This window comes from Eumetopias jubatus, unplaced genomic scaffold, assembly GCF_037043125.1.
Source record: "Eumetopias jubatus isolate StellerSeaLion01/CBP00866 unplaced genomic scaffold, mEumJub1_p1.0 scaffold_6, whole genome shotgun sequence".
Taxonomy (NCBI): Eukaryota; Metazoa; Chordata; class Mammalia; order Carnivora; family Otariidae; genus Eumetopias; species Eumetopias jubatus.
This window is the reverse complement of record NW_028274812.1, coordinates 32,538,439-32,557,964: the sequence shown is the minus strand read 5'-3', so window position 1 is coordinate 32,557,964 and position 19,526 is coordinate 32,538,439. Positions and strand designations below refer to the sequence as shown.

General features: G+C 38.0%; 1 protein-coding gene across 1 annotated transcript in view; it reads left to right on the top strand.

Moving 5' to 3' along the window:
- ENPP1 (ectonucleotide pyrophosphatase/phosphodiesterase 1) overlaps positions 1–19,526 on the top strand; it is a 69,891-nt gene that overhangs the window by 24,779 nt on the left and 25,586 nt on the right. The window contains exons 2-7 of the mRNA XM_028125335.2: positions 10,673–10,745; positions 12,188–12,304; positions 13,512–13,637; positions 14,510–14,570; positions 17,035–17,132; positions 18,949–19,028. Of these exons, the coding sequence (XP_027981136.1) occupies positions 10,673–10,745; positions 12,188–12,304; positions 13,512–13,637; positions 14,510–14,570; positions 17,035–17,132; positions 18,949–19,028 (555 nt within the window). The remainder of the gene's footprint in view (positions 1–10,672; positions 10,746–12,187; positions 12,305–13,511; positions 13,638–14,509; positions 14,571–17,034; positions 17,133–18,948; positions 19,029–19,526) is intronic.

Genomic DNA, 19,526 nt, shown 5'->3' with positions numbered 1-19,526 from the left:
GAAGCCTGCTTCTCCCTCTCCCACTCCCCCTGCTTGTGTTCCTGCTCTCACTCTCTCTCTCTTCAAATAAATAAATAAAATCTTTAAAAAAAAAGATTTTAAAGGTATTGAAAAAGACATATTTCCTTCAAAAGTGCAACAGACAGCTGAATTCTCAATAGTAATGATTAAAAGCATAACATAGTGTAACGATATCTTCACTGTGCTGGGGCGCCTGGGTGGCTCAGTTGGTTAAGCGACTGCCTACGGCTCAGGTCATGATCCTGGAGTCCCTGGATCGAGTCCCGCATCAGGCTCACTGCTCGGCGGGGAGTCTGCTTCTCCCTCTGACCCCCCCATGTGCTCTCTCTCATTCTCTCTCTCTCTCAAAATAAATAAATAAAATATTAAAAAAAAAAAAACACCTGGGGCACCTGGGTGGCTCAGTCATTAAGCATCTGCCTTCGGCTCAGGTCATGATCCCAGGGTCCTGGGATCGAGCCCCACATTGGGCTCCCTGCTCAGCGGGGAGTCTGTTTCTCCCTCTCGCACTCCCCCTGCTTGTGTTCCCTCTCTCACTGTCTCTCTCTCTCTGTCAAATAAATAAATAAAATCTTTAAAAAAATAATAATAAATAAATAATAAATAAAAACAAACTCCTAATTAGTATTCTCAGTGGGATTCAAGAAGATATATGCAAATCTTCAAATCAAAGGTCCTAATATCAAGTATCCAGAATAATAAATCAAAGAAGGCTCATACTTATTCACATCATTATAAAATTCCAGAACACAACTGACAAAAAGATCTTTAAGCTATGCCAACTTCATAAAAATAAAATTTAAAAAGAGCAGTAAAGATGTATAAGATCAGAGTTAGTTTTTTCCTTGGAGGTTTAGTAGAACTCACTGGTGAAGCTCTCTGGGCCTAGAAAGATCTGTGTAAGTTTATTAATTCTGGTCCAATCTCTTCATGGGTTGTAGAATTATTTACATTTTCTAATTTTTCTTGAGTCAGTTTTGATAAATTGTTTTTCTTCTTGGACTTTTTCACTTCCTGTACATTTTCAGATATATTGGTAGAAAGTGATAGCCCTTTGTTATTTCTTCAGTGTCTGTTGTAGATCTGTGTTTGCGGCCCTTCTTTCATTCCCTCTTTCCTTTTTGTCTTAATTAGGCTCACCAGAAGTAATACTCCTTTTTAAAGAATCACTTTTTCTTTGCCAGTCTTCTCTTTTACATGTTTATTTTTTATTTTACCGATTTCTGGTCTTATCGTTATTTTTTCTTTCCTTCAGTAGCCTATATTTAATTTTCCATTTTGTTTTGGGTTTTTTCCCAAGTTAGTGATATGCCTACTTAGGTTATAGCTTTATAGACTTTCTTCTCCTTTAATATTACTTTTATTCTAATTTTTAAACTCCTTAAGTCATTGTTGTTTTATGAGTTCATTTAGATTTACCCAAATATTTATGACTTTATGCATTTTAACACATTTTCTTTTGCACCTTTTATCTGGAATCATCTGGAATGTATTTCTTTCTGCCTAAAGTATTTCTTTTAGAATTTTCCTGATGGCAGATTCTCTCAGTACTTGTTAGTTTATACATGTCTTTATTTTGTTCTCATTCTTGAAAGATCTTTCTTCTGGGTACAAAATTACAGTTTGGCAATGATCTTCTTTCAGCACAGGTGTTTGTTTTTAATATAGTTTTCTCTTCCTCTCCCTTTTTTTCCTTCGTGTTCATCTTACACTTTTTGTTTATCTCATATAGTAGGCTGACTTCAAATGAGTGGTGAACCATGGCTGTTTGCTGATATTTAAGAATGAGGGATTAGGGGGGTGCTTGGGTGGTTCAGTTGGTTAAGCATCCAGCTTGATTTCAGCTCACATCATCAGCTCACAATGGAGTCTGCTTGAGATTCTTTCCCTTTGCCCCTTCCCCTGCTCACACACATGCACTCTCTTTCTTTCTCTCTTTCTCTCTCAAATAAATAAACAAACCTTAAAGAAAAAAAAAAAGAATGGGAGGAGCTTCTGGTTGGGCTGAAGTTCCCTAAAGTGCCAGAATGGGTAAACTTTTGCTCTGGGTCACTAATACCCACATCCTAGCGCCCTTAGTTCTCTGGCATATGGGTTCATCGTGGAAACTTTGGAAAATAAAGTAAGTACCAAGAAGATAAGGAAAATCATTTGTGAGCCCATCAGGCAGAGAGAAGACTATTTATAAAAGATATATCATATATAACAGAAAATTGGAATCATACTGCCCATTTTGTTGTATTATTTGTAGTCAGTAGGTGTCTCCTCATGCTGTAAAATTTCTTCTACATCATCGTTAATGACTATATAATATTCAACTATATATTTTCTTTAGCCATTTTCTATTGGAGATTGTGTATATGTCTATTTTTTTCTTGTAAGTGTAAGTGGTGCTACATGTAAACATTTGTAATAAATATTTGTACATAAATTTTTATCTTAGGATAAGCTGCAAGAAGTGTAATTTTTTTGAGCAAAAGAATATGAATGGTTTAAGGTGTTTGTATACTCACAGTGCTTGGATCAGTCTAAGGCTATACTTTGTTAAGTGTGCAGACACGGATCTGTAGTACTCTCTAATATGCAAATTGTTGTTTACATGGATCCCTTTGTCATCAGCATGGGTTGAAGAGCTGCTGTATAGATATAATTAAAATTACCAGTACCACCATCCCATGAAAAACAACATTTTGCCTTCTTTCTCTCTCTAGTGCATCTTTTGGGTAGATTTTTTTAAACCACTGCATGGTCTTCAATGGCTGTTGAAAACAGATTTCTGCAGAAAGAAAGGAGGGGCAGGCGAAATGTTAATATACTAGTTTATGGCATCTCTTTTACCAGCATATTAAAAAGAATACCCTGTAGTTTGCTTCAACAATGGTTATATTGTCCCTGTGGAAGACTCTTTAGTGGGCTCATGTCCTCTTGGTGAGTCTTAGTAGGAACTGTCTTGTATTGATACCTTGTTGCCATTTATTGAGCACAGTCACCAATCTGGGCACTTTCTGTACATTATGCCCAAAGTTTGTGCCAACTTTGTGAGGTAGGTATTATCACCCCCTTAGAGGTTTTTTAAAAAAAATAAGGTTTAATGAATATATGAAATGTTCCCAAGTCCCACAGTTTCTGGTTGTCTAGAAGTCACTGGAACGCAAGCTCCATGAGAACACTGAAATCATTTTGTTCACTGGTGTAGTCCCAGCATTAGATCAATCTTGACATGTAGTAGTCTCTCAAGAAATATTTGTGGAATGTTGACAAAATGAATTAAGAGAGGTGGGATTTGAACCCTAGCCATTTTGAACCTGGAACTTTCTACCAGGCAGAAGTCAACTTCTTCAGAGTTTTAATGTTTCACTGAGAGATTAAATGTGAGGTTTGCCCCAGGGTGATGTGCTATTTCAGTGCTTGGGGTCTCCTTCCTCATTTTCATTTGCTCATTCGTATAAATTGCTTTATGTAAAATGTCACTGCCACTTAGGAGAATCTATAATTACGTCAAACATAACTAAAATGATACTGAGTATGTAAGAGGCCAAGCAAAAATTAGAACTATTTCTTTAAAAATTCCTAAATCCAATCAAGCAGTTGTTCTAACATACACTTTGAACTTTGTAATACTTAAAAGTTCTCCAAGAATATGACATTTTCTCTGGTGTCCCTTCAGATGCCCTGTGGAAGTTTCTGAGGATCTAATCCTCATTCTCTAGGGGGAAAAAACAAAATTTGCCTGAAGACTCAGCCCTGTGTAGAACTGAGTTCTCACAAAGTTCTCTTCAGAGAGCATGCAGCTGTGCTCAAAGAGCAGAGGACTGATTCATCTTCACCTCAAATGAGCATTTATATTCCATCTGTCACATGTGAATACCAAATGCAGCAATCTACCATTTCCTAAAAAAGATGTTTTTCACGTACATTTATTGTAGGCATCATTTATATAAAGCAGATACCAAGGCACTTAGACTGACTCTGTCAAGTCAGGTGAAGAAAAGGGAAAAGATTATGGTTTCCCCTCAAATTACGTTTAATGAAGTCACAGTTTGCTAATTTTCAGTTCAACAATTGTTTGTCGAATGTCTACTGTGTGCTGGGCCCCATACTAGACATGGAGAATACAGAGATGAGTAAATTACCCCTCCCTGGAACTCACAGTCTGGTCAGAGACAGATGGATCTCATGGAGCATGGTGGAGGGCAGTGGTGCTTGGGAGTGAGGGAGACAGAGGAGGGCAGAGCATCTCCTGAGAAAGGAGAGGTGGGTGAGTCCAAGCTCTCATTTCACACTTGGACTTATACCAGAACCTTCCACAATGTTGCCAAAGGCTTTTTCTAGGAATTTGTCAATCCAGTCATGTCACTTCCATATTTAAATACCCCAACAGCTCCCCACTGAATGCCCCTAAGACCACGGCCCCCTTTCAGCCACTCCTGTGTACCCCGACTGCCCCACTGCTTTACAGCCTGAGTACCCAAGTTCAAATCTTGGTCCCCGCGGTTTGTCAGCTCTCTGCAGCTCAGTTTCCTTAAACTGGGTTAATGTCAGTAATCTGTCTCATAATGTTATTGTGAAGATTGAATGATTTGATCTAAAACTCTTGGAAAAGTGCCCCGTGCATAGGACTGGAGAAGTGATGCTTGCCCCACCATTCCTCGCTGTGTCCCAGACTGGTGGTGGTTTCTGTACCTCCCTGGCTTTGTGCACGAGGTGCCAACTGCACGCATTGTCGCTACCGCGTGATTTAACTCTTAGGCTGCTTCTCACCATTTCCTGTCTTTATCATCGACAAATGCTGGAGTTGTCAGCCTGATTGCATGGCAAACTCTGAGATTGGGGATTTCGCCACAAATGTTTTTTTGTTTTATTTTTGTACTTCCCCACAGAACCTAAATACAGGGCATACTGCAGACACTCAAACATCTGTTTATTGATGGAGGGGGAAATCCCTTTTTCTCAAAGTCTCTCTTTGTGAAAAAATTTTTTTTCACCATTCTCTCCTTTTCTTCTCTCCACTTTGCTATTAGCATGCTAACATTTTTTACGTATTTCTGCTGTAGCTCTCCTCCCATTCCATTGTAATCATTCATTTCCATGCCCCCGCCCGGCTTCATTTCTGTTGCTTTCATTTGTCTCTTTGGCCTTTAGCAAAGGCACTGAGTACAAGTAAACACTCATACATGAGTCCATGCTCAAGAAAGAATAATACATGTTATATTAATGCCACTGTATTTGAGGGAATCTGTGAGAAAAAAAAAATTGAGTGCTTTCTTTGTATCTATTTCTTTTGGTTCACTAAATGTCCAAGAAAGGTCTAATGATTTAAGTACTCCAACTAAACAAGCAGGAAACTCTCAAATAAATACTCTTCTAATGCAGACGCAAAACATTCCAACAATTTACTTGTATGTCTGATAGATCCATGTGTTCTAAAATAAAATGTTTTGTCTCTAGTTTCTAAGAGAATATCAAAATATGAAAACTACCTAAATTGTTACAGAGGTAAAAATGAATAGTGAATTTTGACATTGCTTTTTTTTTTAATTTTATTTATTTGAGAGAGAGAAAGAGCACACACATACAAGCGAGGGATCGGGGAGGCGCGGAGGGATAAGGAGACTCCCCGCTGAGCAGGGATTCCCACCCTAGGGCTTGATCCCAGGCCCCTTGAAATCGTGACCTGAGCTGAAGGCAGATGCTTAAACAACTGAAGTCACATTTGGGTGATTTTCAGCTCAACAATTATTTGTCCAGCTGAGCCACCCAGGTGCCCCTGACATTGCTTTTTTAAACTACTTTGAGGAGAAATTAAACTTGAATTAGATTTCACAGTTCTGAAATTTTCTACTAAAAATTATTCTGATTAGGTATTGTATAACACAGTAGTAGATGATATAAGTTTCATCTTTTATGGATGTGATTATAGATGAGAATTGATTGCTCCTATTATATTTTTGTTTCATTTCCATGCTTTGCATTATCTTATAAAAGATAAATCTAGGGGCGCCTGGGTGGCTCAGTCGGTTAGGTGTCTGGCTCAGGTCATGATCTCAGGGTCCTGGGATCAAGCCCCAAGTTGGGCTCCCTGCTCAGTGGGGAGTCTGCTTCTCCCTCTCCTTCCCGCTTGTGCTTTCTCTCCCTATCTCTGTCTCTCAAATAAATAAATACAATCTTAAAAAAAAATAAATCTAAGCAATACCTTTTAGCAGTGGAAAGGTAATAAAAAAAATCATGTCGCTTCTGCAGCTTCCTAAGAGGGTGGAGACTGCATGTATCATGTGTGTTTTAAACTCATGCTTACAATTTACTTATTTAGTTTTACTTATGTTTCTATACACCCGCATAGAGCCAAATGCAGGGCTTGAACTCCTGACCCTGAGATCAAGAGTTGGATGCTTAACTGACTGAGCCACCCAGGCACCCCAATCAAGAATACTGTGTATTTCAAGTTTCTCTTTTTATTCACTTTTTATTGCTTTTCAGTAAAGTTTTGTAGTTTTCATTATCCATGATTTTTAAATTAATTGGATTTATTTTTAGACATTTTTGGCTGCTAGGAGCAATATTTTTCGCAAGGTATTTCCATTGGTTGTTAACTGTGTGCAGGACAGGTAGGGACTGTTGAACATCGATTTTTTTCCCTCACAGACTAACAATCAGACTAGATCACCCACCTACTTCTTTTTTTTTTTCTTCTTTTTCTTCTTCTTTTTTTTTTTTTTTTTTTTAAGTTGGCTCCTTGCTCACCACGGGGCTTGAACTCACTGCCCCGAGATCAGGAGGTGCACACTCTATGGACTGAGGCAGCTAGGCGCCCCTATTGCTTGTGATTTAAATGCTTGCCTACCACCAAATCTTCCCATAGTTTTTCTCGAGATGAGACTTAATTGTAACAGAACCATTCACAAGTTCTGTTTTATGTTTAGTAAGAACACTACAGTTGTTGGTAATACATCTCCATGACTAAATTTCTTACAGCAGTGAGGGAATATGTATTTTAAGCCAGTACATTTCAGAATATAAGTAAAGTTCTCCTACTGTGATATTTTATTTGTTGGTATAAACTTAACTCTGATTATTAGTATAAGTACTAGAACTTTTGGGTCTTCTTACTTCCAACAAGTATTTTATGCCAATTTCATGTTTCTCCTTTTAGTCTCCATTCCAAACTGTCCCACTTCTGAGAACTCAGACAGTCATAACCTCCATTCTTCCTCTTTCCTCGCTCCCTCCTTTATTCCCACTCCCACAGTTGCCCGATCCCCAGTCTTCTCCCTGTTCTCAAACGTTTGTATCCACGTGGTCCCAACCCCGTTCAGCCACTGCAGCCACATTCTGACTCTTACCAGCTTTTCTGCTCGGTTTCCCCTGCCCTCGCATCTCCCCACGCCACGTTATCTTTTTGTCCCAAAGCTCCACTCCCAGCTTTGGGATTCCAGGCCACTTGTGTCCATTACAATCCATAATTTCAGGTTCAGCCGAACTCCCAGAGCTTGAAGGTCTTTTCACTCTTCTCTTGTTGACTCAGTCTCCTTTGTCTCCACGGATTTGCAACCATTCTTCACTTGGGCTGTCCTACGCCCCCTCATTACAGAGCCCCAGCTAGGCTTCTTCACTCCCAGGAGATACTCTTATTTGCCCAAGAAGATTGAGGGCGTCCACCATCAGCTGCTTCCAGCTTCCTCTGGCTGTATCTCAGTTTTGTTGGTTTTTTGTATCTTTCTCTCAGCCTTCTTCTGATGTGCCTATCTTTGAGGCTAACCTCCTGAGATTGTAGAGATTAAACTGACTTTTTAAGCCAGTTTCTAAAAGTGAACTTATTTCTTGGTTTGTGTGTGTGTGTGTGTGTGTGTGTGTGTGTGTGTGTGTGTGTGTTGTGAAGGCAAACAGTTTTGAAATAAGCAGCCTTGGACAGCTCTCTTGCCCGCTTGTGAGAGTACGGACCACCCTGGTTTTGCATGACTGTGGCATGGTCAATTTCAGTTACCACAGTTTAATTAAATAACACCAGTCCCCCAACAACGTGGTTTAAGTTTCAGTTACCAAGATTTATTAACTCTGAGGAGTTGCATAGAATCCAGTCTTTGCTGCTAGCTTTTTCTGTTCACAAATCACTGTGTAAATAACAGATGCATATGGTGGCCAGTGACCAACATGGTTTCTTTTCACGTCTGTCAGTGATTGGTTACCATGCATCTATTGGTCGTTCACAGACAGCAAAGCAAGTGGTTGCGTTGCTTCTTTGTCTGCCAGTGGTAAGTGTACATGGCATTTTATACTGATGGATGATCGAAAGAGAGAATTGGCTGATAAAGATGAAAATTCAGCAAAGGAAAGAAAAATGATAATGCCAGAAGTAAGATTCAGTTCACATGTAGATGGGGTTCTGGGAGAAACAGGCAACTGTGGGAATGTTAACACTGCCTCTGTTCAGCAGCCTCTAGCTATGCAGCCAGAGGAACTGAGTGATGATGAGTTTAGGGACATAGTGAGGAGTGTGGTTGTGATGGAAAGGGTGAGGGTGTCCCAGAGGAAGGGACCCTGGCACAAGAATTCATAATAAAGGAACTTGTGGAGATAGTTCACATTATTAAGAGTGCAAAGGTTAAAACATGGAAAACTGATCTAAGCTTGGAAAGGAATGTGGCCAGTTGCCAAGGCATGGAAAAGATATTCATTCTGTATTGTAAGCTCTATGATGAGAAGGAGAAGAAGATAAAGCACTGTTCGAATTGTTCTTGGTAAGTTTATTACAATGAAAACTTTAATTCTCCATGTTTTAAATTACAGTAAACTAAATACAGATTAGTATTACAACTTTTTCATTTCCCTGTATGTTTATATTCAACAGTAAGAGTTTTTAGTGTTTTTGATAGAGACTTACAATTACTTTTCATATGTTTGTGTCCACTTACACCACCATCAAAGGTTTAGGGGAATCTGTTAGTGCTCTCTGCTGGTACCTTGTTCTGTTTGCCACTGTTTACTTGTTTGTTCAAGCTCTTCCTCTGGTGGCTCCCTATTTCAATGAACATACATATACTTAGGTTTTTGATTTCCCAAGAAAAAGGCTTCACCTCGACCCTGTTGTGTTTGAGACCCACTATACTCTTGCTCTCCCTTCCTTTACTCTCATTTTTTCTGAAATAAGTTAGACCTGCTGATTCAGTTTACTTAACCATTTCCTTTCTCTTTAGTTCTTGTAGTCACTTGATATTAGGCACTTCGAGGACAAAGGTCATGTCTGTTTTATTACTGAGTATCCAGTACCTAACCTGGTGACTGGCATATATGGTCAAGACTTGATATGTCTCATCTGAGGGAGTGAGTTCATAAAAGCCTGCACCCACCATCCACCCTGTCCCATTCACCCATTGCTCTTGTCTCTATTATCTCTTTAGCTTGGATTTTGGGAAACACCACTCCACCTGTCCCCACTACATCCATTCCCCTTTGCATACTCTTTGTTCTAGCCAAAGTAAGCTGCTCGTTGTTCATTTGCTGCCTTCCATTTCTTCCTTCAGAACTGTCCTTATGCTGGCCTTCCTCCTAGAAGTGTGCTCTATTATATCATCGATCATATCATATCATCATCTCCCCCTTTCAGAGCCCCACCCAAAGTCTTTCTCCATGAAGCCTTCTCTGATTTCCTTCTCTTCAACCACTGCAACCTTTCTCCTCCTTTAAACAACTATGGGACTGGAGCTGTCTCCTAGGACTTGGCAAATATGAGCCATTTATGCTGTTTTATTTACCTTTTCCCACACAAATAGAAGCTCCCTGAGGCATCTGTTACTCTTTCCTGTGTATAACACAGTCTTTACACATAGTTGGTACTGAATGCATGGTTTGTCGGATTTTCCTGCAAAGTGAGATTCCAGAGAGCTCTCAGGGAAACTCCATGCCACTAAAAGTATTGAGGGTTCTCTGGATTTTTTTTTTCTAATTCTCAAATAAAAATTCTGTGTGGTGCATCTACTTATCTTAAAATGTCAAAGGCCACAAGAGTGGAGAATGAGAAAGTGGCAAAATGTTAGAGCTGGAAAGAATTTTAGTGATCCATGTAGTCCAGCCCTTTAATTGTATAGATGAGTAATCTGATGTCTAGAGCATATAAGTGATCTCCCCCAGGTCACACAACCAGTTTGTGGTAACATTTGGGCCCACAGCACAGTTCCCAGCCCTGTCTGGTGCCTCTCCCCACAAGCTGCCGTGGGGCATGGGGCATGTGAGGATATGGTTTAGGGTTTATGTAGTTAAACTATGTAAAAGAGGCATCTAATAGTCTCATATTACCTTTTATGGATTGACAAATAAGAAATTGAATCTCTAAATAGATTTTTTTTCCCTCTCTCCTTCCCTTAATTATTCAAATTTTCTGACTGGATTTATTTGCATTAACTGGGAAATTTCTGGAAGCATTAATCTTTGATGGCATAGATTCGTTTGCTAACACTTAAGTAAGCTTTTTCTTGAAATATAACATACCTACAGAAAAATGCACAAAGCATAGGTATGCAGTTTGAATGTTCACAAAGCACACACATCCATGTGACCTGCACCCACATCAGGAAGGAAAGCAGCACCAGCAACTTTAGAAACATTTGATGAAATAAAAGGGTTTGAAGCTATATAACTTTCTTTTTTCTCTCCCCAGGTATTGTCAGTCTGTGTGTTAACAACAATCCTTGGTTGTATATTTGGGTTGAAACCCAGCTGTGCCAAAGAAGGTAATTACTGCAGTAATTTGTGTGCACACGTGTGTGTGTGTGTTGCTATTTAGACTCCTTCAGAATGAGATTGAGAAAGTGTTATGTCCTAATCTGTGGGTCCTCAGTAGTTACTGCAGATTTGATGCTGGTTTGAGCCTTCTTGAAGCTCTTTTATTGAATTAGCCATATAATACTTTATTTGCAAAACTTCATCCTAAAACAACAAAGAGGGGCTAGGACTAAAAAATCAACCAACCAAAGAGAAAACCCCCAAAGCAACAAAAAATAAATTAAGAACAGTGAAACAAACAAGCAAATATGGCCTAAAGATTCTGGTGCTAGGCCCCTGGAGCCCTCTCCCTGACTTTCTCCAGGGACTCCTGAGACATTCTTTTTCCCCAGGGAGTTAGTTGCTGAAGCAGCCCTGGACGGGTTACTAGGTGACCAGGTAGCATCTCTGGGCAATCAGAAACTTATTGTTACATGCCCTTGGCTTTTAAAATTGTGGGCCTTGGTGGTCAGGAGCTAGGATTATTCCTTTTTTTCTGTTGGATTTGCATTATTTTACAAGTGGATTTTAGTAATCTAATGAAAACCTAGCTTTTTCCAGGTATCTAGTAAACAGTTACAACATAAAATTATTGTTTTTGATAAGAAGTCTTCCTTCCATATTCACCAAGTATCCATTTAACAAAAACTTGCTAGTACCAGCTAGCATCTTGTGGGGTGCCAGGATGCAGTATGCTGGGCAAAATCCACGTGTGGTCTTTGTCCTTAGGAAGCTGGTAGTCTAGTGTGAGACTGGGATAGTAACCAAATACTCTAGTTCAGATGGAAATAACTGATGGAGGGGAAGGACAAGGTTTTATAAAAGCTTAAAAAAAGTAAATCAGACCTTGACTGGGGAGTTTGGGCACCAGGCTGGATCTGAAGGCCAAATGGGTATTTTAGGTGATGGGGGGAGGGGTACTCCTGCAGAATGTTCGTACACGGACGTTTCTTCTTTTATACACCAAGCCTGGGGGTGAGATAAGTCAGGCATTCTTTCTCTTTCTCTGAAATATTCAGATAATTACTTTTAAAACCTTATCTCACATTTCAAAATTTTAGAGAACTTTCTGGCTGTGTAAGCCAACCTTTTCTGAGCATAAAACATTCAGCACAAATCCTTCTTCTGACTTTCTTTACTGTGCCATAAGGATTTAAGTCTTAGCAGCCCCGGTTGGGTTTGTCATAAATTTTAAAAGTTCTTTTTTTCTATGGCAAGCGATAAAATCAAAACTCAGTGCCTTCTCTTTGTGCCACTTTCTACGTGTATTTGTGAAAAGATTCTTGGGTACCTTTATTACGCCATCTGTGTTTCCTAAGGTAGGATTTGAATCTATCTTAGGTATATTAGTTGATGTTTGCTTTGTGCTTCTATGATCCGAAAGCTCTAACTCATTATTCTCTATTTTCAGTGAAAAGTTGCAAAGGTCGCTGCTTTGAGAGAACATTTGGCAACTGCCGCTGTGATGTTGCTTGCGTTGACCTTGGAAACTGCTGTCTGGATTACCAGGAGACATGTATAGAACCAGGTAAATAAAAATATGCAGGGAGGGCACCTGGGTGGCTCAGTTGGTTAAGCAACTGCCTTCAGCTCAGGTCATGGTCCTGGAGTCCCTGGATTGAGTCCCGCGTCGGGCTCCTGCTCAGCGGGGAGCCTGCTTCTCCCTCTGACCCTCCCCCCTCTCATGCTCTTTCTCTCAAATAAATAAATAAAATCTTATAAAAAATATGCAGGGCAAAAGATGGGGATCAGGGACCAGTTCTACATCCTTTAGGTATGTGATTTATCTAACTCATTTGAGATTTTTAAAAATTTGGCCTTTGTATTTCCTTAGGGAAAAAAATGTCACGAGTTTTGCCTTTGTTCAACACTTTATGGAGAGCCAAACCATGCCTGTTTTTAATGTATGCAGAAAGCCAATATAATCTAATTTGCACTTAAACTAACTTCAAAAAGGCTGCTTGAAATATATGAATATTTTCAGTGTGTGCTCTTTAAAACAAGAGTTCTTAGACATCCACTTCTTTTTCTTTTTTTTATAAAGATTTTTACTTTTATTTTATTGAGAGAGAGAGAGAATGGTAGAGAGAGAGCATGAGAGGGAAGAAGGTCAGAGGGAGAAGCAGACTCCCTGCTGAGCAGGGAGCCCGATGCGGGACTCGATCCCAGGGACTGCAGGATCATGACCTGAGCCGAAGGCAGTCGCTTAACCAACTGAGCCACCCAGGCACCCTCCACTTCTTTTTCTTGAAGTATAGAGTTGACACAGAATGTTACATTAGTTTCACGTGTACTTACATGTCTACTTACACTTCAAAATACAACCATCAGAGTATATACATTTTCTCAGTTTGATTTGGATTTCTCTACATAGGTCATGGGTATTTAATATTTAAATGAGAATAAACCAGATTCAGGTGAAATTTTGAGAACCCTGAAAACGGCTGGTGGGAAAAAGCCAAGAAAAATCTATATAAGAATTGTATGATAATAACGTTTGTCCATGTTTTAAAATGACGAAATTCTGTTCTTTTTAGCAACATAATAACACTTATTGCATGCATGTTTTCTGTTAGTTCACATCAACCACTGTGGTGGCCGACGCTGCGAGGAACTCTGAGGAATGAAAGAGTTCCCTGTGTCTCGTGGATCCTGCCCCAGAGGAGAGCCAGTCTGTGTCCACTTCCGATGTGTTGAATTTTGACCATAACGTGTATTTTGTTGTTTGTTTCTAGAACGTATATGGACTTGCAACAAATTCAGGTGTGGGGAGAAAAGGTTGTCCAGAAGCTTGTGCTCCTGTTCAGATGACTGCAGGGACAAGGGTGACTGTTGTGTCAACTTCAGCGCCGTGTGCCAAGGTCAGCTCTTCATGCGTCCACAGCAGCTGGCCATCCTCCTTGGTGGCAGCGGGGTTTTGTAGAGCTGTCATTTTTTACATTAGGGGTCCTATTTATTGACCAACCATGTTGGCTGAAAAGATATTTAAAAAGCATTTTATTAAAGAAAAATCCAAACATGCGAGTCAAGAAAGTATGCAGTGAATCTTGTACCCATCCATCGGTTGAGGAATTCCTATGACCTACACACAGCAAATCTTGTTCAGTGTATATAGTTACTCCCTCTCCCGCTACTACCCCTTCATGTTATTTTGACATTAACTACACATTTAATGCTGCCTTGTGGAAAGATGGCTTTTGCAGTCCTGGCTGACTTCTATGTCCCAAATGCCCTCATTGTGAATGAGGACAGTGTCTGCTACATGTTGAAAGAAGAGATGTGGAATTACTGCCCAGGGTTATAAGGTATTATGTGAGCTGATGCTATTGTGATGTCTTGTCCAAGGGTTCTTTGAAATTGATATGAGGGGAACTAAGATATTGAGGATTTAGTACTAGAAGATGTTGTTGGGTGGTTAAAAGGAGGCTTGTAAATTTTGGCTGAAAATATCAACCACTCAAGAATGAAAATGTACCTTTAAGTTCCCACAAATACAGTAATATGTTTTAGTCTTGCAGTTATACATTTTTTTTCTTCCTGATATCAACTAACTGTTATTATGAGACATAGTAACTTTCTGTATTTGTTGTATTTCCCTAGAATCATGCCCCATATTATCTACATATCTGTTAACATTTTGTTTTTGGAATCTGTCATAATATGTCTCACAGCATCACAGTTATTGTCACTGCTCAGTGTGTTCAACTTGTTTTATTTCTTGAAAATATTTTAGGAGAGAAAAGTTGGGTAGAAGAAACATGTGAGAGCATTAATGAGCCACAGTGTCCAGCAGGGTAAGATGATATTCTGAAATACTAATTTTTTAGAGTACTATTTTTTTCTCTTTCCACAGAATAAAAATAATAATCAATCATTGGTTCATTAAATGTTATTTTTAGTCAGGCCTTGTGTTGGGCACTGGTGGTGTAGAGTTAATTATGGAATGACCCTTCACTCTGGAAGCTAACAGAAAAAAAGGAAGGTCATAACTATTTAGTCTTTACTGTCCATGATCAGTGGGTGGAAATCTTTTGTCTTTCTTATTAGGAAGGAAGGCCCTTTACTTTCTTTCTTTCTTTTTTTTTAAATTTTATTTTATTATGTTAATCACCATATATTACATCATTAGTTTTTGATATAGTGTTCCATGATTCATTGTTTGCGTATAACACCCAGTGCTCCATGCAGAAGGTGCCCTCTTTAATACCCATCACCAGGCTAACCCATCCCCCACCCCCCTCCCCTCTAGAACCCTCAGTTTGTTTCTCAGAGTCCATAGTCTGTCATGGTTCGTCTCCCGCTCTGATTCCCCCCTTCATTTTCCCCTTCTTACAATCTCCTTCTTCTTTTTTTTTTTTTTGTAGCTTTGAGAGTTAAACCTGTAGCAAATTACTTTATAGCTTTCTTTTTATTTTTTGTATTTTGGTTCACTTATAAATTTGGGGGGATAAGCAATGTATCTGTGAGAGAATATTACATAATTTTTATTATTCATATTGGTTCTTTTTGTCCATAAAGTATTTTGCATGGTACCTTATGTATACTAGGCCATCAAAAAAATTTGTGTGCAATTCAAAGAGGGGAAATTTTATGAAGATGTTAGATATATTTATCTTTGTTCCACTTGAGATCTACTACCTTGTATAATTTGAATTATTCATCTTCAGAAATACATTTTTACTTTTTTAAAGTCATGATTTTTTTCCAAACTATTAAAAATTTTAAAGCTGTACTTTAGCTTATTTTGTTTGTGTATATAATTTATTTTTGCCTTATAGGATGTGTATTTTTTTTTCCTTTGGATGAGAGAGTACTTTTTTGTTTAAAACAACAGTAGTAGCGACAAAAAAAGTACTTTTTTGTTTAAAACAACAGTAGTAGCGACTTAACCCAAACCAAAAGATTACAATAGAAGAGACTTTTTTCAAAGGGACCTCTCATGCACCTTGAGCTTTAATTCCAAGGTATATTGGAAAATTTAGGTTTAGTGAATTTTGAATCTTTCTTTTCCTTCTACATATTGGTCATTGTTTTTCAGTGGTAATATTGATCCTTTGAGTGGAAATGTAACTGTTCCTTTCTTTACAATGAGATCATAATTAGGAACATGTGTTATACTGCAAGTCATGCTAGTGTATTTACCTGGTGGCACAATAAACTGTTTATGTTTTATGTTGAATGAATATAAATAATTTTATACAGTAATGGACCACTGAGACCCTAGGCAGCTGATTCTAGAATCTTCTAACTGAGCTATGGTACAAACACTAGTTAGTGGAAGTTATATACCAATTTTTTTTTCTTTTGTGTTTGTGTGTGAGAGTAAGCTGAGGAGGAGGTAGAATTGAAAAAAGGCAAGGCAAAATTAAGCATTTGCTCTCAAATTTTAAATTACTGAGTAAACTGCTTTTTACAATTATCCTGTTATGTACAGATCTCCTATCATCCCCCAGATATCATTAAAAGTTCAAAATTTCTGAACCATGCCTGCTCTGGTTTGGCCATGTAACAGTTGCCCATAGTTATTCTCTTTGACTGAACACATCACTGTGCATGTCTTTTTGCCTCCTTCTTTGGATTTCCACACCACATACATCGTGTGTGTGTGTGTCTGCGCGTACATACACGTGCACCCTCATTGTTCATTCCAAGCTTTGGATCATTTCTTTGTTGTTTATTTAAAAGTAGTGAATACATCTCAAACTTCTCTACTAAATAGTAATATCTTTCAAATATAGTAAATTTAAAAACTAAATTTTATATATAATTTATGTGCTATGAGGTACCATCTAGTAGATTCACATAGAGACAATATCAGAAGATAGTTGTTCAGGAAAAAACTTAGTGGAAACAAAAACATATTTAGAAAATGCTGTTTATTAACATTTATTCTCCTGCAAATTGGGAAAATATTATTACATTTTACTAGCATTTGGTCCAGCTTTTGGAATAGCAGGGACTATGAACGATATTCTCCATACAGTGGCTCAAAATGGTATGAGTGCTTAAGAAATACTATTTGTTGATATATGTATATATCATATATATTTAATGAAATGTAAAAGCATGTATATAAATGTCAGTGTAAAATCTCCTTTATAAGGATGCTTGCTGAGCTTGTTAGCTTACTTTAGATTACATAACCAACCTCAGTGAGAAATCTTCACTGGACCTGTGCCAAGGAAGGAGAAGAACCTTCATGGATGTTTGTCTTCCTTCTCCTTCTTTAAACATCGTTTTTTCTTTTTCATTATCCAGGTTTGAAATGCCTCCTACCCTCTTATTTTCCTTGGATGGCTTCAGGGCAGAATATTTACACACCTGGAGTGGCCTTCTTCCTGTTATTAGCAAACTAAGTGAGTTACTTCAGAGTTCTCTGTTGGGAGTGTCACCATTTCGGTGAGATAGCCGAGGGAGGCAGGCTTTTTTTTGGGAAAATACCGGCAGAATGTGTTTTACCAAACATCACTACTGTGAAATAGTTGAACCTGATGATAAGGAATTAAGTCTCCAGTATTATAATTACTTTGAAGCTGCCTTTTAAATACTTCTAAGATGATACAGTTTATATATTTTTTTTTCTTAGAACTTTGGATTCCTTTTGTGGGAAAATCATTGATTTAATATTTATCACATCTTAAAATAGAATTTTCAAAAGGAAAGTATTTCTGATATGATTCTAGTAGTGTGGACATTGAATATTTCCAGCTATCCTATAGTATCATGTAGCATCCTTCCAATTTCTTTGCCTCATACAAAGGCCTTAATGGAATGATTATTCTATAAGTTATTGATGCCATAGTAGAATGGTCTTAATATTAATGCTGAGGTTTTAAATCACATTAACCCCCAGTTGTGGGTATCACTTGTATCATCATTTTTATTGAGAAAGGAAAAAAATTGTATATGGGTATAAAAATTGTAGAACTTTGCACATTATCAGTGATCAATAGTTAAGTAGTTACAGTGTAATACAAGGCTGAAATAGAAGTAAATACAAGGATTTTAGTGTTCTGGAATTCTAAAATATTATTTACAAGACTTGAGTATATGAGATTAGTTTAAGCATTAAAATCATTCTCAGTAAATACATGTGTGCATTTATTTTACTACTTTTATGAGAAACCTAAAGTATTTTGGGAAAACTTTTTAAAATTTCTATGTTTAATTTCTACCTAGAAGAAAATAATTTTTATACATAATCACTGACATGGAAAAAAAGTCTTTAGCAAAAAGCAGGCATGGTCAAGGAAGGCTCTGTTCTTCCCAGTTTGGCCCATGGGCTTTGAAGCTTGAATCTGGTCCTTTGTGACCATTAGGAGGAAAGTTTGTTTCCATAGCACCAAATATGCATCCTGAGTTCAGAATTAAGGAGTTGTGGGTACTATATGTGATGTTTAAAAGAAATCAGCACAAAATTAGCCTCATCCCTAGCTGTGGATGATTGGGGGACATACTCTGTAATTCTGTGCTGTTTGGAAGGTATTGAGATTCATAGATGCTTGCCAATCGGAGGAACGTTTTCAGCAGTGATGTACTGAAATGCTAGATTCATTAGTTTATGTAGTTTTTTTCCTCAATAGTAGAGGCAAGAGAAAAGGAGCATGATATCAAGGCTAAATCCGGAGCAGTCTGACTTCTGTCCTTTCTCTGGCATGAAGCCAGACGATGCCTTTTGTCTTTCAAGCCGTGTTGAGTTTGTCCAGAGTTAGCTGGTTCTGGATTTTCACACTGGAACACTGTCCCCCACCCCAGCTACTGCTTCCCCCTTGTTTTAATTTTGCAGATTTTGCTACCAATGCAGTTTGTTTGTTTTTTAACTACCTCTTAAAACTTAGGTATGTGACCACTAAGTAATATCAGACAAAGATCTAGTAGGCATCATTATTACACATGGTCCATCTGGAACTTAATGTTATTGATAAGCATGGGATAATTCTTTCATTGGCTTAATTATCTTGTTTAATATTTTTCTGAGAAAAATTAACTCTTATCTTTGAATTTGAATCTATAGTGTTGCTTTATAATTAACCCTAAAGTTTTATATGGTTATAAATCCCTCCTGGGTTAATTTTTTAACACTATTTAGACTTATTTGCTAGCAAAGCTAGATGAAGTAAACAGATTTTCAATTGCATTTAATAGCAATCTTTAATTTTTTTTCCCTTGTAGAAAACTGTGGAACGCACACCAAAAACATGAGACCAGTGTATCCAACAAAAACTTTTCCCAATCACTACAGCATTGTCACTGTAAGCTCCAAGTTTCAACTTTTATATGTTGTTCACAGAAGTGAGATGTAAATGTTACATTTTTTGAGGGAATAATTAGACATCAGATCAGAAAAGAATAACTTCTTTTCCAGTATATAGTTAAGCAAGGAAACCTAGCCTTTGCCCTGCCGCTAATTAACGGCAGTTTGGGGAAGGTCACTTTACCTTCTGGTCTCAGTTTTTCCATCTTGAAAAGAGGTGACTATAAAGACTCCAACAAATGATTTCTTGGTTTCCTTTCAGTTTTAAGATTTCTCCAATTTTTGTTTCTTGTTTCTTCTTACAGTTTTGTAGCTTGCTGTATTTTTACAAATTTGTCCTACACTCGTGGGTTCTCAACTTGTCTTTCCAATCATCTTGATGTATGAGTTTAAGCAATCCGTTTTGCCTGACTCTAGAGAGGATTACAGGCCTGTTTTTGTTTCAAAGTTTCCCAGTTTAATTGGAGTCCAGAAAAACAAGTCAAATTCATTAGGC